This window comes from Antedon bifida, chromosome 2, assembly GCF_963402885.1.
Source record: "Antedon bifida chromosome 2, ecAntBifi1.1, whole genome shotgun sequence".
In the NCBI taxonomy this organism is placed as follows: domain Eukaryota; kingdom Metazoa; phylum Echinodermata; class Crinoidea; order Comatulida; family Antedonidae; genus Antedon; species Antedon bifida.
Window position 1 is genome coordinate 35,598,860 of NC_136227.1, and position 25,144 is coordinate 35,624,003.

The window sequence follows — 25,144 nt, forward strand, 5'->3', positions numbered from 1 at the left end:
TATTTCAGTTTGTTTTCAAAACATCACTTGAAAAAAAACAAATGAATTTGCGAAACGAAAAAAGGAACCTTCAGCGCACCAATAGAAAGGACCTATAGATTGTCTGTGTATTTATGGTAAACAATAATTAAATCGGTCGGTCAGATGTTTTGCCCTACTCTGACGTAATTTGTGCTGCATACTAAGTACATTTGAGAATACTTGCGAAAAAATTCGCAAGTAGTTCTCGGATGGGACTCGAATTAAATCAACATTATACAAATGTATTTCTGCTCGGTAAACAAGATTTGTTTACTTCCTTTAAAACTTAAAAAATCGTCACATCGTAATAGTAGACGAATTTATTTACCGCTTAAACCCTCGCTCCGATTGGAGGAAACATTTGTAAGGTATAGGAAAAAGCAAACATAACTAAGAAGAATAGCAAAATAAAAGAAGTAAATTTAGTATCGAAGGCGACATTAACATTTTGAAGACAAGGGCACTTATCTGTAAATAAGAGAACATTTCAGTCATTGAACTGGTTAAGCTCTACACTAACAAACCTTATGTGACAAAAGCATGTGATGTCATATACCATATTTGGGAACATCACACTTCTTTTTGTTAAACTAGTTTGATAGTGTAGACACAGCTTTAGGTCAGCTGCTGAATGTGAATTTCAACAGGAAATGCTTCACAAACTATATTTTGACAATTTGTATATATCCGCCGATCAACGCACAGTACTAAATTCACACGTTTTGCATTATAAAAAAAAGTATTAATGGGATATCAATGATACAAACATTTTTGCTTTTCCCGCAATTTGTCCAAAAATTAAACTTTACATAAATGTTCTCAACTCATCGTTGTCATGGAATTAATGCTAGACGATGAAACGCCAGTTGAGAATGAAACCTGATAGGTTTCGAAACGTACTGTAAGTTCGCTTATATATTTTTTGGTTGTTCAAAAAGAAATTTTATTTAATACTTATTCCACAACCAGATGAAATTTTTCCTACATAAATGTTGTTTATTCATTCATTCATTCATTCAATCTTTTATTTCGGAAACTCTGGTCCATAGAAAGTAAATTACATATAAATGAAATAAATAAAATAAACAAAATTACTACTACTCATCTCAGGATGGCATTCCATCTGGAGAGCATCTTCGACTTAACTAAGACCTTGCTTATAATCGTTGAGATTAAAATATTTTTGCTTGCATTAAGTCTACACATCAGGCCATATATTGATATTCTTAACAATTCATAAAAAGAGGGAATTCTACATTCCGTAAACATGAGGCTGGCACTGCAATGTCGAGGCCTTTGCAACAACATTCTTAAACCATTATTGTAGCATACCTGGGGAGATCGCAAGGTACATTGATTATAGTTGCACCATAATGTAGCACAATACATATTTACACAATATATAGATTTCACATTGATAGAACACATACTAAATTTACTAATATACGTGTTTATTACGTGCTGTCAAGATTTTGTTGATTTGGAAAAAAAAGTAATTTTGTGCCGAAATTTTGTCTAATATTTTATAATCTTAATATATAGGCCTAATCTTTTCTCAACCAAATAATTTTTTTTTTTCATTCATGTTGTTTTGTTAACTATTTTGTCAAAATGAAATCAATTGGGTTTTTTTAAAATATAAAATTACATTTTGTTAGGCCCAAGCAAGCTATTTCTTCACCACAAAATGGAAATTCTGTCGACAAAACGGTGGTTTGCATCCCCACTACGAAAAATATACCAGCTGGCTGCCTCACGAATCTGGGAAAACTAGCGACAATTGTTAATGTTTTATCGAAATTATCAATATTATAATTATTCCTAATCAATACTGAATGTATAATCGTGTGGATATTAAAGCCAGTGGCCGTATTCACCAATCTCACTTAGGCTAAGGGAAACACTTACCCTTAAAATTTAAGAATTCCCTTAACAAAGGGAAACACTTAAGGGGTATTCACAAATGAGTTCAGGGATTCACTTACCTAAGGAAAACACTTAATGTAAGGGTAAAACTTAAGGGTAAAAATAATCATAAATATTCATGAGTTGTCCCATTGTCCAATCACAGAGGATTAAATTTCACTATGGTCCAATCACTTTCCTCTCTAAAACTAATTTGCATATTTTAAAAAAGAGTAAGGGGTTGGGGGGACGGGGAGGATGAAGAGAACAGTGTATGGACGATAAAAGTAAATAAATATTAAACCTAGACGACGACGAGGGGACGTCGACAAAGTGAGTGGACGTGACGATGATCAATAAAAAGAAAATGGCAGTCAAAACAAAAACAAGTATTAAGTAAATGAATTAAATTTGTATGAGGATCAAGAAAAATAGGTCTAGCCTAGATGCTACTAACAAACCAACACTCTGTACAGGCCTAAACCTGTCTGTATTGAGGCATATGCATCCTAGGCTGGTTACTGGGTGGACCAACAGGGGGCCTAGCATCTCTACCTAGCCTACTACTAGTACTAGACTGGGGTTAATTAATTCTATTACAACGAAATGAGAAGCTATCTTCCACGAAAATAATGGCAGTCAAAATAAAAACAAATAAATGAATATATAGGCCTAGACTAATTTGTATGGTGAGGATCAGCAAAAAAGGTCTAGATGCTACTCAAACCAAACATGAATCCTAGGCTGGTTACTGGGCACACCAATAGGGGGCCTAGCATCTCTACCTAGCCTAGACTGGGGCTATCTACAAGTAGGCATAGTACTCGCACATACAGAATCGTCAGCACAACCAAGGTAGTAGGTACTGAATAGTTAAGGGAACTTTTAAGGAACCTCTGAGGTCCCTTAAAAGTTAAGGGGAAAATAGACCAAGTTAAGGGTTTCCCTTAACCTTAAACCATTTGTGAATACCACTTAAGTGAAACCCTTAATATTTTCTTGATTTAAGGGAAATTCTTAGGATTTAAGGGAAATATCTCACTTAAGTGTGATTGGTGAATACGGCCACAGGGCCTTAGTGCTGAGGCAGGGAGAGCACATTAACATCTTTTTCTTGGCTCTAGCCAACTGCTTTGATGTTTTAAATTTTATATTTAGCGCCCTCAATATATGGCTCTGCTGTTGTGGCGATCTCTACACACTGCCCTCTCTCTGTAGGTTCCTTTTAAAAATGAAAATAATAAAGTCACCCCCATAAAATATTATGAAAATTATATTTATATTATTGTTACATAAAGAACATTGTCATTTTAATAATTGTTATTAGGAACAAATAATATGCATTATAATATGTTTACCTAGGTTTAAATTTATTTCACAAATACACGAATTCTGAATTTTAATTTTAAAAATACAGAGGGTGTGTGTTTAAAGAATGGATTTATATAAATCCCATTGTGGCGCAGCCATTTTTGCATCCGGTATCATGTCATCTTGGTTCTTTTTGGTGACGTCATTTTACTTTAGCTGCATGCGAAGAAGTAGTCACCCAATTGTAGACACGGTCGTTTTTCGTACATAATAATTCTACACCGGTCGTACATATAGTAATTGTACACCGGTCGTTTCTGTACTTTTAGTAAAAAAGCTGTTAATCCTAAATACAACATTTAATTTTTTTTTAGAGATGAAGACAGAAAACATACAACATGGCAAAAGGTAACAGATTTTTTTTTTGCATGTTGCATTGAGTAAGTTTTGAAATCATTTTACTAATTTGTTTTCATTTTCACATTTGTCTAGGAGGTTTGGATGGTTTTAAGCTGGATTTAATGACAATTTCAACTTGGTATGATGAACGTAACCTCTTGATACAGCTTAAAGTTTTATACCACGATTTAATTTCAGTTGGAAAGATAGACGAAGCACATGACACATTAAACTTGCTTCATGAATTAATACATTCTGGACAAATAAGTTCAGACAACATCTCGCTACTTAACGAAACGATCAAAGTAACCCAGCAGTATGGTGTCCTCGATCATCTTTCACAATGTTTTCACCAAGCTAGAGAAATTAAAATTTCACAATTCAAACCATATCGACTACAAGTTGTAGACTTCGGAAATGGTCTGATGCAGCATGATATTAAAATAATTGATGCTCTGTACAACATTCCGTTGAAGAATTATAAAGATTCTTGGAGTATGATAATTGATTTGGAACACAGAAAAATACTTTGTGAAGAAAATTGGAAAGAAATTATTCCAAATTTACAACAGCTTGGTGGACAAAACCCGACAGGTATGTTGATGAAAATGTGAACCACGTGTTACCAATAAAAAAACAATTAATAATTGCATGCATTCATTTATTGGCCGCCATTGACTTTTATAATCGTTTATATAACAAAACAAATTTTGTTATCAGCTGAGCCTCAATTGTTTGTTCACAGTGGGATTACGTTTAGTTTAGGCAGGCTTCCAAAAAACCAATTGCAGATTGACTACAACATAGTTTAAAGAGGAATGGGAATATTTCTGCTGAAAGCTTAGCCTCTATTTTAAAAAAAAGTGAATTAATTGTAACACATTAATATGAATTTATGCTTCCTATCCTGATTATTAAGAGATATAATATCATAAATGTATTTTTCTTAATATAGAGGTGCAGACCACTAATGCAAAAGAGGTAATGCGAAAAGAGGTTAAATCAGACACAGGTAAGCTGGCACGCCAGGCATACATTATTGTATTGAATAAAAAAAAAAATTCTACTATTTAAAAAAAATTAGATGGCATTAAAATTAGTTTGTTGTGTTGACAGCACTGAGTATTTAAATATAGTAAGGATGTTCTGTTTTCCAACATTAAATAAAAGAACAAATAATTGGTTTCTTTAACACTTTCAGTTAACATTTACAGTTTTCAGCTTGGCCTGCTGACCACTTTCGATTTAGTGTAACATTAATACTATGGAATTAATGCTGTGGTTATTTTATATAAATATATTGTTTCATTATATAACATTATCAGAAATAATGACAATAGTATTATTGGTACCATAATGTTCTTATTGTTGTCAATAAATTGTTTCAAGTTTCAATTTATTTATCGAACACAAAAAGTAAAACAGGTGATAACATAGGAAGCATTGTGAACGAAAGGAAGACCAATAAGGGCATAGCTCGTAAGAGATGGTCACCTAAAAAGTAAAAAAATATAAAAAGTAAAAAATAATGTCCATGTTTCAAACGACGTTTTCTGTCTGATTGCTGATTGATATTAAATTGTTTTTGTCGCCGTCTATATTATTTATATTATGCTCACGTCAACACTACACAATGTCACTTATTATAAATCGCAAATTTCCAGGTTTTATTAAATAAAATTAATTAGAATTTTCTTGGTATTTAGAAAAGATTGAGGAATATCTGCTACAAAGACAACATAAACTGTGTAGTCAGGCCAGTATATTTACACCAGCGATGATGCGTGATAAATACACAGTTGACATTTCACAGATGTTTACCGATATGGAACTACTGAAGGAAACTGAAAACAATAAAGGAAGTAAACCAACAACATTAGAAGAAATGGTAGATGTAATCAGTTCCACACCTGGATGTAAAGCTCTTATAGACGGCGAGGGAGGAATTGGTAAAACTACCATATTAAGGCATTTAGCATACAATTGGGCTACGCCTGGTCAATCAATTAAGGCATTTGAAGGTAAAATTTTATTCATTATCAGTGTAAGAGAATTAGAAAAAGATGATGACATCTTAGATTTAATTGTAAAGCAAATTGATATGAAAGATTTTAGCAGGCACACAGAGCTTCCACGAAAGTCAGAGTTGATTCACGATTTTCTAATATCCCATGATGATAAAATTGTGTTTTTGTTAGACGGCTTAGATGAATTGAGATTTAATAATAAAAGCCTAATCAGTCTTTTCGAAAAGAGCAACTTAGAGAAAAGTACTGTGATACTTACTTCACGATCAGAAAACGTAGACAAATTCATAAAGGCGTGTAACGTACATGTAAGAGTTCAAGGATTTAGCGAAGCGAGTATAAGAAAATATATCGACAAACATTTCAAATATTTTGGGAAACCAGACTTGGGAGAATCCCTTGCAAATGAATTAGATATTGAAGTACACCCTGAAGCATATTCAATGTGCAAAAATCCTATGTTACTTGTTTCAATATGTTTGCTGTGGGAAGACAGTCAAAGCCTTCCTAAAAACAAGGCTGACCTATTTAAAGAAATATTTCGTAGTATTTTGAATCAGTTCAACAAAGAAGAACAATTCACAAAGCTTTCTAAATTTGAAGACACTCCAATGAAGTATGTAAATGCTATGATATTGCTAGGAAAATGTATGTATAATAGCCTAAAAGTAAATCAACTTTCAATAAAAACGAAAGATATGAATGATGAACAAGTAAACAAAGATTTGGTTGACATGGCCCTAAAACTAGGGTTTGTTTACGAAGAAGCACCAATTTCAAAATCTAACTTTGAAAACATTTTCATGCCTCCTCACAAGTTGATAGTAGAGTCATTGGTGGGATTTTACTTGTGCAAATTATGTGATAGTGAAGGTATGGAGAATGAGTGCTCAGAAGATGTAAGACGATTACTTACACCATTGGATGATAATGAATGGGAAATAATAAGAGAAAGTGAGTATTTAAAGATGGCGAGAGAGTTTGCAATTGGTTTTCTTGGTGATAAAGCTGATACATTTCTAAAGCATTGGATAACTAACAATTTGTCAACATGTCGCTCTCTACCAATTAATTTACACTGTATTAAAAAACAACACGAGACTGTTGTTGTAAATGCATTAATTAATCACACGGCAAGCAATGATTTAAAACTAAAGAAGTATATGCACAAAATATCTATCTCTATAAGAATGTTCATTGATCACATTAGTCCAGGTATACAATCTGATGGGCATTTCATACATCTAATTATGCAACTTTATGGCATGGATTATACTGAAGAAAAAACAAATTGGCCTAATGAAAGCTTGAAATTAAATACCTTTTGTAGTAGGATGGCATTATATCGCAAGGGAAGAGTTATTGCACATATTTTAGGAATTGAAGCTAAATATGACAAAGTTACGATTCAGAATCTATCAGGTGACGTAATGAATCAAATAATCAAAGAGTGCTTGAAAATAGGTCTCCAATTATCAGGGCAGTTAGATATCAGTAATAACAATCTTAGCAACATCAATAGCAGATCACTTGGATCTTTGATTGAGTTTCCTAAACTGACACGCCTTAAGTTGAATGATTGTAATTTATCAGGTGATATAATGAATGAAGCCATAAGAGAGTGCAGAGATGGAATCAAGCCTAAAAGAAAATTTCTAGAAACTGTGTTTCCATTTATAAAAACGAGCTTATCTGTGTCCGTTCTGGAGTGTTCGGATAAGCAAGTTGAATCAACATTAGAATATCTCAAAATCTCTCGTAATAATCTTCACAACATTGATGTTACTTCACTGTGTTTATTATTCATTCTGTCTCCTAAGCTGAGGATGCTTTATATGAGTGGTTGTAATCTATCAGGTGACGTCATCAATGACTTTGTTTCAGAATGTTCTCTTAAACGAGTTCAATTAGCATTAGTTCATCTCGATATCTCTCGTAACAATCTTCACAACATTGATGTTACTTCACTGTGTTCATTATTCATTATGTTTCCTAAGCTGGAGGGGCTTGAAATGAGCGATTGCAATCTGTCAGGTGACGTCATCAATGACTTTGTCTCAGAATGTTCTCTCAAACGAGTTCAGTTAGCATTACGTATTCTCTATATCTCTCATAATAATTTTCACAACATTGATGTTACTTCACTGTGTTCATTATTCATTATGTCTCCTAAGCTGAGGGTGCTTGACATGAGTCATTGCAATCTATCAGTTGATGTGAAGAAAGAGTGTAAAGAATGTTCAAAGAGAAATATAGATTTCTGGCAATAAGAAAATTTCAATCCGATATTGACGTATGCTGTCAATTTTATATAGCTGAAACATTTGTAAACCTTGCAGCATGCAAGTGTCATTTTTTGCAAATTGTGAAATAATTGTATTTTTTTATCTTAAAATTGTAAGTAATATAAACAGGAATTTTGTAAAACATGAAAATATCAGTAAATTTTGATAAATCTGTATAATAATCTAAAAATTTACTCTGTTTTATAGTAAATAGAAACAAAATCGCTTTGAAAATAGCGCCATCTACCATTTTCCTACTTCTAAACTTTTCACAACATCACGTAACGCGCGCGGCACCTTTTCTCACTTTCTGAAAATTTCTATTTACAACTTATATGATTGTATATATTTTTATTGTTTTTATTATTATGAATGTGCCAATCATTAAGTGATATTTCTTGTTTGCTTAATACCTTTTACTTGTGGAAAATTAATAAAATTATTATTATTACTGTATTGTCATCTTTTGACTTGTGTGTGGTTAAAGATGTCAGCGCAATTCTCGCATTCTTTGAACATTAGAGACTAAGAAAACAGAACGTGGACAGGGTTAATACATAATTAAGATGTTGCACTCCCCAATAGGGTGAACATTTATGGATATTCAAATAAATGAAAAAAATGGACAGAATTAAATATGTTTCCTAAGCTGGAGGGGCTTGAAATGAGTGATTGCAATCTGTCAGGTGACGTCATCAATGACTTTGTCTCAGAATGTTCTCTCAAACGAGTTCAATTAGCATTACGTATTCTCTATATCTCTCATAATAATTTTCACAACATTGATGTTACTTCACTGTGTTCATTATTAATTATGTCTCCTAAGCTGAGGGTGCTTGACACGAGTCATTGCAATCTCTCAGGTGACGTCATCAATCGCTTTTCTACAGAATGCTCTCTCAATAAAGTTCAATTAACATTAGTTGCTTTAAATATCTCATAATAATTTTCACAACATTGATGGTAATTCACTGTGTTCATTATTCATTATGTTTCCTAAGCTGAAGAACCTTAAAATGAGTGATTGCAATCTATCAGGTGACGTCATCAATCACTTTCTTACAGAATGTTCTCCCAATAAAGTTCAATTAACATTAGTTGCTCTAAATATCTCTCATAATAATTTTCACAACATTGATGGTAATTCACTGTGTTCATTATTCATTATGTTTCCTAAGCTGATGCACCTTTACATGAGTGATTGCAATCTATCAGGTGACGTCATCAATCACTTTCTTACAGAATGTTCTCTCAAGAAAGTTCAATTAGCATTAATTAATCTAGATATCTCTCATAATAATTTTCACAACATTGATGTTACTTTACTGTGTTCATTATTCATTATTTCTCCTAATCTGAGGGCGCTTGGCATGATAAATTGCGATCTATCATTTGATGTGAAGAATTACATAGCTAAAGAATTTTCAAAGAGGAACACAACATTGTATTTAACTGGTATATTTAGGGATTACCGTCGTCCACGTCGTCCACGTCGTTGGTGTAATTTTTTGTAAATTGTGAAATATTTGTATCTTTTATCCTTACTTATCTTTACCTCCTTCCTAAACTTTTCACAACGCGCCTTTCACCACCCACCCCCACCCCGAGCTCCCTCTCATCCAAAGATCGTATAGCGCCATTGAACTATTATAGACATTTGTAGGCAGACATAGAAATGAGTAACTGTATGTAAACTACCTTACATTTGTCTTACATTGTATACGAGTATATTGTTTAATGTATTAACGGAAGGAATATTATATTTCATTTTAATTAAGTAGTGTAAGTAAGCAACAAGTAAATAATGTGAATAGCATGAGACTAGTAATATTTATAACAGTGATGATTGTTTTGTAAACTTGTTTTTACTTTACTCAATGTTATAGAATCCAGTAATTGTTTGCAATGTGTTGATGAAATTTAAAATTGTATATTTCAGTATATATACATATTTGTATAATTATTTAATTTTGACAACTTATGATTGTTTATAGATTTATATTTTAATTATTTTATTAATATGAATGTGCCAATGACTAATTAAGATAGCTTTTACTTGTGGAAAATCAATAAAATTATTATTACTGTATTTTTATCGTTTGACTTTTGTTTGATTAAAAAACTAAATTCTCGCATTCTTTAAACATTATAGACTAAGAAAACCTAAAGTACGGAACGTAGGCAGGATCAATACATAATTAAGATTTTGCACTCCCCAATAGGTTGAACATTTATGGTTATTAAAATAAATGAAAAAAATGAACAGAATTAAATTTAGGTTTTTTTTAATTATTTTAATACACAGTAATTGTTTGAATTGACTAGTGGCAACATTTTATTATTCAAAATATTAAAGAAAAAGTTACTAGACTTTCTATTCTAGATTCATTTTAAATTTGTTTTCAAGGCAAAATCAACTAAAAGGAGCTATTAAATAATGTTAAAATAGCCTGACATAAAAACTAAATCACAAGGTTAAAAGTATGTGGATTAAAGATACAAAAACCAAATTTTGGGTTTTTTAAACAAAACTATGACAATTAGAAAAAAAAACCATTTACAATAAATGTATCAGTTTTGCAGTATAAAATTAAATAAAAATTAAATGTTTAATAGTGGAAAAAAGTTGGAATTTAACTTGTCTGGACAGCTGGAATAGACTATTTCTAAATCTATCCAAATTTAGTTATCATATTCATTCGTTGATTAAAATAAACTGCTTGACGGTGCTATATTGGTGTTAAGATATCAACATATGCTGACTCACCTCGCGCAACAACTTTACTTTACTGCTACTTAAGTACCCACTTAAGTACCAGTATTTATTTTTCTCATGTCACTATCGGTGTTTAAGAGCATGAAAGAACCAATCAACTTTAGTAGTCCAGCCACCGCCATGCGCGTCATTCAGTTGCTTCAAGAAGTACCTAACTGCGAGATCGTCAGTTTTCTCGACAGCTAATGTCTGTCGGAGGTAAGCGATGTCATCAATGGACTTCAACTCAGGGATCCCAGACATCAGCATCATACTGAAGAGGCTGATTAGAAGGTTGGCATGACGACGGATTACAACGTACCCATCAATGCACAATTGTTGAAAACTATCAAAAAAATATTGAAAACCAGGTAAATAATAATGCCAATAATATTAGATTATAATATAGTACTGTCATTTGAAAGACGCAATGCAAGGATACAAATGCAACAAAATTGGACCAATCAGATTGTGATTTGCCCATATATGGCCAGAATGACGTCATATCACTACCATATTTAGGCACATCACACTTTATTTTTGTCAAGCTAGTTTGATAGTGCATATTACACGCAGTGAGACCTCAGATATTAAAATTATACACTGAATAAGTAAATCAAAATAACAAAAACTCTTACTTTTTGAAAAGTTGTGTATTTTATTAACATCTTGACCTTTCACTATGACTCGCAAGAAATCTTCCGTCAGCACAAATGGAACGCGCTCTCTTTTGATTCCATACTTCTTTGATGTGACCCAAAAAATGTCAATATGGAAAATCTAGAGATACATAGTATAAATACAATAAACGCTGTTAAGCTCTGTCTACACTATCAAACTTTATGTGACAAAAAATGTGATGGCCCATATATGGACATGATGATATTTGGGCACTTTTTTGTCAAACTAGTTTTATAGTAGTAATATTAATGTATCAAATGTTCATGTTATAAAACCTAAACCTGGCCATTTTCTGTAACCCTAATATTATCATTGTGCCTATTATATCTCCAACTACCAGTCTCCAGCACAAGAACGCGCAAAGGCTTGTATATTATAAATGTGTATATGTGAACAGGGTTTAAGAAGGACAGTGATTGAATTCGCTTATGGTTATCCTTGGTAATTTGCCTTAATATTATATAAAAACACATCACACTCACCATCTTCTTCTTAGAATAGCACTTTAATATCTGGTAACGTGACGTCAGCCATTAGATCATGATTTTCACACCGCGCTTAATTCCTTGTGAAACGCGTCATTTTACTTCATATATAGTTCACCCTTGTTTGAATTAAGTTCTTAAAAAATACTTTTTAATTTTTAAATTAAAGTCCGTACAAAAATCCGGGAAAAATAAGAATAACTTTGGTAATGTTGGTTAAAGAAAAAGAGACTGACCAATCACAAGGTTTATCCGCAATGAGTACGGGAAAACAAGTAACCTGTCAATAACAATGGATCCACGTAATGAAGAAAAACTTAATTGGTGATTGAACAAAAAAAGACTGGGCAACCGCAATGGTTATTCACATCAAGGAATTGTAACTACAGTAGTTACAATTCCCTGTCCGCATTATGTACGGAAAACCGTAGTAGCCTGACAATCACAAGGGTTATCCGCATAAATTGCTAGTCCATTCGCGCTACCAAGAATGATGGCAATACTAGCGGCGAGGGATGTGGTACGATGCAGCGTACTAGCCTACAACATGTATCATCATTTAGATATTCTGTTTAGCATAATAATATCTTATAAAGCCTATACACACATAAGGCTTATCACATTCAATGTTTAAGTTACTCACAAAGACTGTACTTGATGCATTATGATTTACGACGTACATTGTATTTCCATTACTGTACACAAAGGATACTACACGGGTGCGTTCTTGAATACCTATAACCGTACGGCTGGTTGAAGGAAATTTAAATTAAGCGAATACCTTAGAACGAGTACGTTTACAAATTAATCCGAGTGAATAAAGATAGACAAACTCATGCACCATTGCTTTAGATCCGGGTTACCTCGAAAACAATAATTAAGAACAGTAGAACCTCTTATTCTGGAGGGTCCTTAATTTAAGGCCAATTTACACAGACGAGCGGTAACGGTAGGTATAAAACCGCGTAGCTTGTACCACGTAGAATCTGTATCTCCTGAGCGGAAACCGCGTAGCTTGTCCTACGTACAATTTGTATCTATCCTGAGCGGAAACCGTCCGTCCGCTACGCGTTGTGTGTAAATGGTCTTAACATTAGATTCTATTCTATATATACTGATATTGCTCGTGTGAATTGGCTTTTATCCCTATATTCAGGGGAAAATTTCCCATGATACGGAACTAGGGAAAAGTACTACTGTTTAACGGTATCCAGTTATTCAGGGCCACACCTTTTAAGAAGACTCTTTGTTAGGTCCCGAAGGTGTCCCCTTAATAAAGGCTCTACTGTATGTATGTAACACAAAGTGGCTGAACAGAGTCAGTTGTTGGCAGGGACACAATATAGGACTACTATTACTGTACATAGATACAGTTTACTCTGCACTCATTTGATTTGTATAAGAGGAAGGTACAGACCTGGGATTATTAGATAATAATGCCCTCCAATTTAGGTCTAATCAGCTATAGATAATTTAGTATACATTTTGAATCACGCGATGTTGTATACATTGGCCTATATCAAACATTAGAGGGTTAATGCTGGTTAAAGCATTTTGATTGGATGAAGAGTATGACTTGCGCTTGATGATGTCACTACTTGACACAATTAACAGTTACGCAATAAACATTTTTAGTTCCTCTTAACACTGACACTCACTCATCAAACTATCCCAAACCGTAACCAAACTCAATGAAGGAACATCGACATCAGAAGTTGAATTCTGACAAAGGGAGGAAAACATTAAAAACAGTTGACAACCGTAAGCAGCAGAGAATTGCCAAACATTGCCCGTCCACAGCTAGCGGAGTCACAACTTGTTGAGAATAGTTACTCACGCGCGCGCGTAAACATAGCCAGCACCAATGTTCAGAAGTTGAGAAGGAACGCCACTATACTATCATATTAATTGTGAGTAGATTTCTGCATTGTGGTTTTAGTTTTAGCGCATTATACCATTATTATTACATGCTCAGTAGATACGTACATCTCTGTGACCAATTATAATTTTAAAATATTGAATTCTCGCGGATGGTCAAGTTCAAAACAAAATTAAAAGGTCAATAAATGCTGCTGCCCGAAATAATCGCCTCAGCCGAGAAAACAAGCCATATCACGCAGGTAGACGCTATAGATGTGATATACGTCGACGATGAAATCGCACAAACACATATGCGCAGGCGTAAGTGAACATCGGATAATAATACTAACTTGTTTGAATTGCATCAACATTTGCGTTTGCGTTTTCAAAAGCATTCATCGTTTATCGAATATTATTTGAACATTGGAATTGTAAATATATTCAATACAATTTTTGATTTTAAAATTAAATACGATGAGCATCTAAAATATGTTTTCTTCTATGTTTTTTATTATTCTATTAACGAATTATGATGTCATCACTAAAATTAAAACAAATTACTTGATTAATGCTAAAAAGACAGCAACAGTTGCTTGAATATTGTATTGACGCGTTTAATTGCGTTTCAACACATTAATTGTTTATGTAACGCTAAATTTGTCACAGGCTTGTATTTTGTATATATTGAATGGGCCGAGCTCATTCCTTTTGTTTCGCTCTGTTCCGTATTTCTACTTTTTAAGATTAATTTTCTTATAATAAAAACAAGGTGAGTTTATACATTTGATTTGTAGCCTAATTAACGTTTAACTATCCACAGGTAGGCTATTCTAATTTCGTTATTAATCATTTGTTTAAGTCTATATTACCATCTTATAATATTTTCGTTGCTGTTTCGTCTAAGATTATTAGGGGTATCTCTTAATAGTTTTGATTATGGTGGGTCTGATCTACGATTTGACCTTATAATATAATTGTTGTAACATTATTTTAGCAGTGGCCTACGTGACTGCACATCTGTAACATACAGATATTATATTGCTATCTTGCCCATCATTTACTGACTTTGAGTTGTGAAAGTCATAGTGATAAAGTTATATATTAATTTTACTATTGACGTTTGACAAACATTCCTTATCCAATAAACATATCCGATAAACATGGTTTTTATTATTTTGGATAAATTAATCATCATCATGACGTGTACTCCTATTACCCCTCGACACTGTAAATAAATGCACTCATTTTAATTTGTTTAACAGATAAAGTTTTGTGTAGTTTATGTAATTATGCCCATCAGTATAGTTTTGATCAGATAACTTGGTAATTTAAAATCACGCGATGCTATGTAAATAGGCCTAGCAAACATTAGAAAATGTATGTTACGGTTAAAGACTTTTGATTGGATGGATTGCGCGCTTTATACATCACTTGACACAAACAATGACGCAATAAACATGTTATAGGTCCACTTTACTCAATTATCAAACTATCCCAACAAACGCAACAGTCTGGAACATTCAAAGTTTGGGTTCGGAAGAAAGCCTGAGGCACGCAATAATAGTTGACAACAGTGGGCATAGGTAACAGCTTGTTAACGTTTATAAAAACTCTTGCAAACAAATGGAACAATGTTCAGAAACTGAACAAACATTACTATAAACTGTGAGTAGATTTCTGCATTGTGGTTTTAGTTCCTCGTGCATACTATTATGATTGCATGTCGGTATAAAACACTGATTAATTGTAATTTTAAAATAAAAATTTCTCGGATGGTCCATTTAAAAAAACAATAAATGCTGCTGTCCCAAATAAGCCGTGTCTCAGCCGAGAACAAACCATACAACGACGATGAAATCACACATAAACGTGCGCATGCGTGAATGGAAAAAACAACGATAATAAGTTTGAATACATCAACGCGTTTCTATTGCGTTTAACGCACTCATTGTTTATAACGCGATATTTTTAATTTTTTAATAATTATTAATTTATTGTTTAATTGCATGACCAAGATAAACATGGTTTTTACACCACAGTTTGATAATGATATAATTTTTGATAATTTAATAACTAGGCCTATAACTTCGAAGTAGCTTTTTCACCAGTGAGCTAAGTTAATTCGTCAGATGTTTTCCCCTACTCTGATGTCATTGCACTAAATGTTATTATAAGAATAATTATATGCGACAAAAATATTATAAATTTATTTATTACAATATATTATTTTTATATTATAGGTTTGACCTTTTTTACAAGGCTATTCAACGATTAGAAAATAAAGATCATTAAACACCGAAGCAAGAAAACATCCAATATCCAGTTAGAGGGAACATACTACTGTTTTTAAAGAAACAGAAACACAATATAACATTGTCTGTCAGACCGCACAATATAACTCATGTAAGTATATTTTAATTCCACTATTGGTGCGGACGGGAATACCAACAGATTGTCATGTAACACCTAATTTGCTAAAAATTAATTAAATATAAGAAAACATTTTTATGAGAGCTATACGTCGAGAGTACTGAACAAAGTGTAGTGAGGAACCCATTCAGTTTACTGCCTTGCCGAATTCAGTTTGCCGAATCCTAGTTTGCCGAGTCCGTTTGCCGAATCCTATTTTGCCGAGTCCGTTTGCCGAATCCTATTTTGCTGAGTCCGTTTGCCGAATCCTATTTTGCCGAGTCCGTTTACCGAATCCTATTTTGCCGAATTCAGTTTACCGAATCCCCTTTTGCCAAGTCCAGCTTGCCGAATCCCATTTTGCCTAGTCCATTTGCCGAATTCTATTTTGCCGAGTTCAATTTGCCGAATCATAGTTTTCCGAGTCCAGTTTGCCGAATCCTTTTTCCCAACTACAATGGAAATGAGAATGATCACGTTCAAGTCGCCACATATGAAACTCAGACTTACAAAAAAAACGCACTTCGAATGCGACTAATGATAATAATGTATAACATTTATACGTACTTTTTTCAGTAAGACTAGACTCTTAAATGACTGATAGCAAATGAAGACTCTTAATAACGATTTATAATTGAGCAATGAAGACCTTGATTCTTAATCGGTCGCAAACTATTATACTTTTACATACACACGCAGCCTTTCCTAAATATAGCATTTCTATTTTTCAGAAATTAAGACAGAAAACTGACAACATGGCAGAAGGTAAGCAGACATTTAATCATATTGTTTGTGCATGTGTGTGTTGTATTGATTACAAGTTTGACATTGTTTTCACTGTTTATTTTTCTTTCTTTTTTTAATTTTTGTCCATTCCATAGGAGGTATGGATCGTTTTAAGCTGGATTTAATGACAGTTTCAACTTGGTATGATGACCGTAAACTTTTGAGACAACTGCAAGTGTTATACCACGATTTAATTACAGTTACAAACATCGACAAAGCACGTGGCACGTTAGATTTATTAAATGAATTACGCAATTCTGGAGATTTAAGTCGACAGAATCCCATGCTACTATACCAAACAATCAAAGTAACCCAGCAGTTTGGTGTCCTCCATCTTCTCCCGGAATGCTTTAACCAAGCTAGAGAAATTAAAATTACACAATTCAAACCATATCGACTACGAGTTGTAGACTTCGGAAACGGACTGAGACAGCATGATGTTAAAAGGATTGACGAAGGGTACAACTTTCCCGTAAAGGATTATGAAGATCCCTGGAGTATGATAATGGACTTGGAACACAGAAAAATACTTTGTGCAGAAAACGTGGACGACGCTATTCCAAATCTGCAAAACCTTGGACAAAAATCAACAGGTATGTACTATGTTGGGGAAAATGTTTCCCACAATGTTGCGGGGGAAAACATCATTAGTTTTTAATATGCATACATTTTTTGGTCGCCATTGACTACTGTACTACTTTATAATCGTTTAGAAAATTTAAAAAAATGTTTTTTACTGAAATCTTCAATGTTTGTTTGTTGCATATTTCTGCTGAATAACTTCAGCATGGCCTATATTTGTTAATGAACTGTCACATTGCTGAATATGTTCCGAACATCATAGATTTTCAAATGTAGAATATCATGATTCACTTTTGTTTTTCTAATTATTTCTTAAACAGTGGATTTAGTGCCGACAACTAGTGAAGAACAAGTGATGCAAAAAGAGGCTAAATCAGGTAAGCTAGGCTACTTAGTTATGCCGCATATTGATTAGTACTTTCGTAATGATTTAATCACACGTTATGACATTAACGTTCAAAGCAACTGGACTGGACACCTAACTCAATCCCATATATTATTATATTTACTATAATAATTTCTTGGTCTACTAAATCAATTTACAGTACACATCTTTTCACTATTCCCTATTCTTTAAAATACATTTTTTTAAAAGCATATAAAAACAAAAACGAAACATTTCATTTAGATTGCTTTAGAATAAATTTAACACTAAAAAATAGTTTCAAAGAATAAAACCTCTCTAAATTGTTAAGATTGTCTTTCAATATTTTGAAATTCTTTATAGAAAGTGTTGTAGACTGAGTTACAGCATTTTGACTGTAATCGTTATAATAATGTCATAATGGGTAAATATTTCTGCAGCATATAAATGTGTTGTTTGTGTTTTTATTCCTTCAACAGCTGAGGAAATGTCGAGAAAGAGAAAACAATATGATGATTCTATCTCACGAAAAAATAAATTTTCTCTTTTATCCTTCTCAATTAAATGCAGTCATTGTACAATTAATAAAAAATTCTCTTTCAGTAAATATATTAAATAAAATTAGTTTGATGAGCTTAGATACATATATAATATTTTCCTAATTTAATGTTTCTTTAACTCATTTAATCATAATAAATTTGAAAAAAAAAATGTCATAACATGATTAAATTGTTTTAAAATAATTTTAAAATGGATGCAGTAACACAACCATATTCTAATTTAAACTTAAAAGTTTCTTTCTGATTAATTGTATTTGCCGCCCTCTATAATGGCTTTTTTAAAAAAACATTTTCAATGGACACTGTCTAAAATGAGTACACCATTTTGGATGATCTGATAATGAATTATAATTTTGACGTAGAGCAGTGTGGGTTTAGTACAAATTTAATCATAGCACATTTGTTTTATACCGTAGAAATAGCCTTTTAACCTAAGAAGTATTTGTGTATTTATGCAGTAATCGTATTCTCGTCCCTATGACGTAAATCAATTTAGGCCTATTATTGGAAAGTGTGTTTTCAGCAGTTCCGCGTTAATTATATTATATAATTATATATATTAATTAGACTTTATTGGGATAAATTTCAAGGTTTTTAAAATAATTGGTAACAGGCCTACATTATATAGGCCTATTTGCAGTTATAACGTTTATATATCAATATCAAGCCTATCACACTTTGAATGCAATTTCTAGTAGCAAACTATTTAGTTTAGGACACAATAATACAACAATTAGCGTTTTCTTTGTTATATTGATGCCAAATCAAGAAAAAAAATTATGCTTCTGAAGATGCCTATTTTATTTTATACAGTACAGTACTACATTATTAAATTGGTTTAATTTCTTTCCGATTGATAATAAATTGTGTCTGTCGCCCTCTATATTATTGATATGGTTTTACTACTAGGCTTCATCACGTATTATTGTTTTTAACTGAACTTCACTTTTTGTTCACATTGGGATTTCGAAAATTTTTCACTGACAAAGTTTATGTCTTCAGCAAACCTTTTCTTATTGTAATTTTGACTACAAAATAGTTTAAAGACGAACGGGAACAGTTCTGCTGAATAACTGATTAACTAGCTGGTATTTTAACAAAAATATGTGAATTAACTGTAACACATAAAATGTTTCCTATCCTGATTATTCATAGATATAGGTCCTAATATCATAACATTTGTTAATATAGAGCTGCAGACCACTAGTACAAAAGAGGTAATGCGAAAAGAGGTTAAGTCAGACACAGGTAAGCTGGCAACTTCAGGCATACATTGTATTAAATAATACAATATAAAATACTACAGTAATAGTAATACTATTTTTTTTTAATCAGATGGAATTAAAATTATTTTGAGAATTTAAATATAGTAAGGATCGTTTTGTTTTCCACCATTAAATAAAAGAAACAAATAATCGGTTGCTTTAACGGCAATTGTAGTTAAAATTTACAGTTTTCATCTAGGCCATTTTCGATTCCTAATAAACTACTACTGAATTTGATACTATGGTTATTTTTTATTATTTATTAATATATTATAACATTATCAGAAATAATGACAATAGTATTATTGGTAACATAATATGTTTTTATTGTTGTCAATAAATTATTTTGTTTGATTAAACATTACAAACACATTGATTTTATCTGGTGGGCGCTTTGTTTTCAATTGTAGTTTCCTGATCAGTCATATATTTTGTTTGCCGCCCTCTATAAGGTATTTTGCTTATAAATGCGCAGTAGGCCTACTGTATGTTATTATTATTATTTATGAGTTTAATATTAGGGATTCAACCATACCATACTGTTTTACAAACAAGGTCCTCTATTACTTATCAATTAATCAAGATGAATGGCACATTTTTAAATAATGTTTACACTTCTTTATTTTAAAAGTAAATTAATTGTTTTAGCATGAGTCTGATATGATATAGAATAAAGGCCTATAAATGCACAATTGTATATGCCATTTGGCATAAAATTGAGGATAATCATAAATAAATGTGATTATGACGTAGAGAATTGTGAATTCAGTTTCAATCATAAACATCTTACGCAACAAATAGCCTTTTAACATAATAACATACATGCATGGTATTTAAAAATATTAAAAAAAATATCCCACTCTTGGTAGTGTATCCTTTAACTCTTTTCACGAAATAACAAAGAATAAAATACGCAAAATTAATTACATTTAATATTGCAAAAGTGTGTTTCAAACAGCAGCTCCACGATAATTAATTTTAATTTATGATATGGCAAGGTTTTTAATTAAATTAATCATACACGCGTGCAACATTTCAATTTGAATAAAAGCAAATGTATGTACAATTTTAACTTTTCTTATTAAAACTAAATGTAAAAACTATCACTTTAAATGCATTTTCTATTATTTCTGTTAAATGCCTAAAAAATCTTAATAATAATATGCGTGTTACAAGGCAAATGTCGTAAACAGTGAATCTAGAAAAATCAGCTTTAGTAAAACTTCCAGCTAGTAGAAACACACACAGCTTATGTAGAACAGTCAACAGTTAATGGAGAAACGAAATTGCCTCACGCTAATGTGTTTTACTATCGACAGCATAGAATTATTATATTTTTTACAAAATTGAACCTTTGTTTAAAAAAAAGCTACCGCCTTGCTTTCTTCCTATAAGCGGCCATCATCAATGACCACATTAGCTGGAGGTTTTAGCATAAGCGGTGGATTGCTCTACATTTTAACGGTTGTTACCATTTGCTGGCGACCACCAGTCGTTTAACCGAGTTTTCTTTCTGATTGATAATAAATTATGTTTGTCGCCCTCGATATTATTTACTTGGTTTATTACACTTCGGCGCGGCTCCAGCACTACTTATTGTATTACTATTGCAAGGCCCTTATTAAATAAAAGCAATGTATTAACTAAATATTGTTGCCATTTTTCTTCGTATCTAGACAAGATTGAAGAATATCTGCTTCAAAGACAAAGGGAATTGTGTAGCCAGGCCAGTATATTTACACCAGCAACAATGCGTGATAGATACAGTGTTGACATTTCGCAGATGTTCACTGATTTGGAACTACGCAAAGAATCTAAAAAGAATAAAGACTGCAAACCAACAACATTAACAGAAGTGGTAGATGTTATCAGCTCCAAACCTGGATGTAGAGCTCTTATAGATGGGGAGGGTGGGATAGGTAAAACTACCTTATTAAGGCATTTATCATACAACTGGGCTACGGCTACTCAATTGATGAAAGCATTTGAAGGTAAAATTGTATTTCTTTTAAGTGTACGGGATTTAGACAAAGATGTCTTAGGTTTAATTGTAAAGCAAATTGATATGACAGAGTTTAGCATGCACACGAAACTTCCACAAAATCCAGAGTTAATTAAAAATTTTCTAAAGACCCATGACGATAAAATTGTACTGCTTCTAGATGGGTTAGATGAATTAAGATTTAATAATCCAAGCGTACTTAGTCTGTTCAAAAAGAACAACTTAAAAAACAGTTCCGTAATACTTACTTCACGATCAGAAAATATAGATAAATTCGTAGAAGCATGTGACGTACATGTAAGAGTTAATGGGTTTAACAACGAGAGCATAGGAAAGTACATTGACAAACATTTTGAGTATTTTGAAAAACCAAAATTGGGAGAATCCCTTAGAAAGGAGTTAGATACGATGGTCATAGATAATCTATCTTTGTATAGGCAAAAACGTAAACATGAAGAGGTATATTCAATGTGCAAAAATCCCATGCTGCTTTGTTCAATCTGTGTGCTGTGGGAAGACAGTCAAAGCCTTCCTACAGATAAAGCTGACCTTTTTAAAGAAATATTTCGTTATACTTTAAATCAGTTCAACAAACAAAACCAATTTGCCAAGCTTTCTAAATTTGAAGAGGCACCAGCAAAATACGTAAATGCTATGATTTTGTTGGGAAAATGTATGTATGATAGCTTGAAAGTAAATCAGCTTTCGATAAACAAGAAAGATTTGAAAGATAAGCATACGAACAAAGATGTAGTTAACATGGCCCTTAAACTTGGATTCGTTTATGAAGAAGCACCAATTTCAAAATCTAACTTTGATAACATTTTTATGCCTCTTCACAAGTTGATAGTAGAATCATTGGTGGGATTTTACTTGAGCAAATTATGTGAAAGTGAAGGTTTAAAGTTTGAATGCGAAGAAGATGTAAGGCGATTACTTACACCATTTGATTGTAACAAATGGGATAAGTGTAAATTATGTGAAAGTGAAGGTATGAAGTGTGACTGTAAAAAAGATGTAAAACGATTACTTAAACCATTGGATGATACTGAATGGGAGGTGATAAGAAAAAGTAGGTATTTAAAGATGGCGAGAGTGTTTGCAATTGGCTTTCTTGGTGTTAAATCTCATAACTTTTTAAAGCACTGGATTACAAACAACTTATCAACATATCGCTCTCTGCCAAGTAATTTAAACTGTGTCCAAAAACAAAATAAGGATGCTGTGGTAAATGCATTAATTAATCACATGAACAGTAAAGATTTAGACTTAAAGCAACATTTGGATGATATATCTACCTCGATAAGAATGTTCATTGATCACATTAGTCCAGGTGTACAATGTGATGGGCATTTCATACGTCTAATTATGCAACTTTATTGCATGGAATATACTGAGAAAGAAACTATTTTGATTAAAAGTAAAAGCTTAAAAGCTTTTTGTAGTAAGATGGCATTGAAGCGAAAGGGAAGAGTTATTGCACACATTTTAGGCATTGAAGCTAAATGTCCCAATGTTTGGATTCAGAATCTATCACGTGTTGTATTTAATGACTTTGTATCAGAATGTTCTCTCACACAAGTTCAATTAGCATTAGAATGGCTCCATATCTCTGATAGTAAACTTCACAACATTGATGTTAATGCATTTTCTTCATTTCTCATTATGTGTCCTGAGCTGTGGGTGCTTGACATGAAGAATTGCAATCTATCAGGTGACGTCATCAATCACTTGGGTACAGAATGTTCTCTCAAACTCAAACAAGTTCAATTAGCATTAGAATATCTCGATATTTCTGGTAATAACCTTCACAACCTTGATGTTAATTCAATGTCTTCATTTCTCATTATGTGTCCTAAGCTGACGTGGCTTGACATGATGGATTGCAATCTATCAGGTGACGTCATCAATCACTGGGTTACAGAATGTTCTCACAAACAAGTTCAATTAGCATTAACTCATCTCGTTATCTCTGGTAATAACTTTCACAACCTTGATGTTAATTCAATGTCTTCATTTCTCATTATGTGTCCTAAGCTGAGGGTGCTTGACATGAAGAATTGCAATCTATCAGGTGACGTCATCAATCACTTGGGTACAGAATGTTCTCTCAAACTCAAACAAGTTCAATTAGCATTAGAATATCTCGATATTTCTGGTAATAACCTTCACAACCTTGATGTTAATTCAATGTCTTCATTACTCATTATGTGTCCTAAGCTGAAGTGGCTTTACATGATGGATTGCAATCTTTCAATTGATGTGAAGAACTACCTAGCTAAAGAATGTATTTCTACAAATAAGAAAATTTCAATCTGATGCTGATTTATACTGTCAATTGTATATAACTGACACATATGAAAACATCGCAGCACGCCAGTGTCATTTTTTGTAAATTGTTAAATATTGATATCTTTTATCTTAAAATTGTAGGTAATATAAACTGGAATTATTTAAAGCAGGAAAATATCAGTAAATTTTGATAAATATGTATAATAATCTAAAAATTAACTCTGTTTTATATAGTAAATAGAAAAAAATCCCCCTTGAAAGTAGCGCCATCTACCATTTTCCTACTTCCAAACTGTTCACAACACGTTAACGCGCGCGGCGCCTTTTTCTCACTTTCTAAAAATTTACAGGGGGCCTAGCTAGGGCCTAGTCTTTTGTGACAATGTAAGATAAATACTGTAAACTACATCGATCGGGCCAGCTGTAGTGTAGGCATAATATAGATTGTATAAATATGTTCTTCTTGAATGATGTTTCATTATCAGAAACGTAGGCTAGCTAGGCCTAACTAGGCCTCTATCTAGGCATAATAGGCCCTAGGCCTAGTATTAGTATGTAGTAGGGCTAGGCCTAGGCCTATTTGAGGTAAGCCTAACCAAGACCTAGGCCTAGCCTGCTGTAGCCTAGGCCCTACCACTACTACTAGCTAGGATGCCTAGCTAGGCCAAGGTACGTCTGCCTTCTTTTCCTCATGATGGGACCCACAGCCCAGCTCTCCTCCCCTGCTGCTTGGCTAACTAACTGTTAGCTAGGCTAGCCTGGTGGTATAGTACTACTAGCCTAGGCCTAGCGTGCCTTTAGATTAGGCTAGATTATATGTCTAACCAATTGGCACTGGTAGGTAAGCCTAGCCTATATGGCTATAGGAATCTAGCTATATTAGACTAAGAGGGCAGGCAAGCCATAGGGGCCCGGGCCTAGTTGCATGTCAAATAAATAGAAAAATTCAATCCATAAAATCCTGAATGATGATGCTCTCTGTCTCTAAAACAGCTAATTCTGACTCTACATCATTCCATGTCTGTCTAGTTAGGTGTAACTGCAATGGGTGGCATGCAGATCTATATAAATTTCTATGCAGCGCCTAGAGAATTGATCGAGCCTCCTTACAACCAAAGAAATATCCCTCTGCCCCTAATTTGATTAATTATTTGT

The 25,144-nt window shown here is 32.9% G+C and overlaps 2 protein-coding genes and 1 long non-coding RNA gene across 4 annotated transcripts; 2 read left to right on the forward strand and 1 right to left on the reverse strand.

Annotated features, from left to right (window-relative positions):
- Positions 1–4,541: 4,541 nt before the first annotated feature.
- LOC144834880 (NACHT, LRR and PYD domains-containing protein 3-like) lies at positions 4,542–7,964 on the forward strand. Its single transcript, XM_078689857.1, has 2 exons — positions 4,542–4,648; positions 5,343–7,964. The coding sequence occupies exons 1-2, from the start codon at positions 4,621–4,623 to the stop codon at positions 7,931–7,933; spliced, it is 2,619 nt and encodes an 872-aa protein (XP_078545983.1). The 5' UTR covers positions 4,542–4,620; the 3' UTR covers positions 7,934–7,964.
- A 2,163-nt stretch (positions 7,965–10,127) lies between these two features.
- LOC144834892 (uncharacterized) lies at positions 10,128–12,135 on the reverse strand. Of its 2 annotated transcripts, XR_013611019.1 has the most exons (4): positions 11,867–12,135; positions 11,342–11,483; positions 10,404–11,049; positions 10,128–10,365 (listed from the first exon to the last, which is right to left on the reverse strand). It is a non-coding gene; the product is annotated as an uncharacterized LOC144834892 (long non-coding RNA). The 2 variants fall into 2 exon arrangements; XR_013611018.1 differs by having other exon boundaries at positions 10,128–11,049.
- Positions 12,136–16,893: 4,758 nt separating this feature from the next.
- On the forward strand, positions 16,894–23,748 carry LOC144835686 (uncharacterized). Its single transcript, XM_078690750.1, has 6 exons — positions 16,894–16,903; positions 17,020–17,517; positions 17,827–17,883; positions 19,622–19,678; positions 21,372–23,594; positions 23,735–23,748. Exons 1-6 carry the CDS (start codon positions 16,894–16,896, stop codon positions 23,746–23,748), a joined length of 2,859 nt encoding a protein of 952 aa, XP_078546876.1.
- Positions 23,749–25,144: the final 1,396 nt, after the last annotated feature.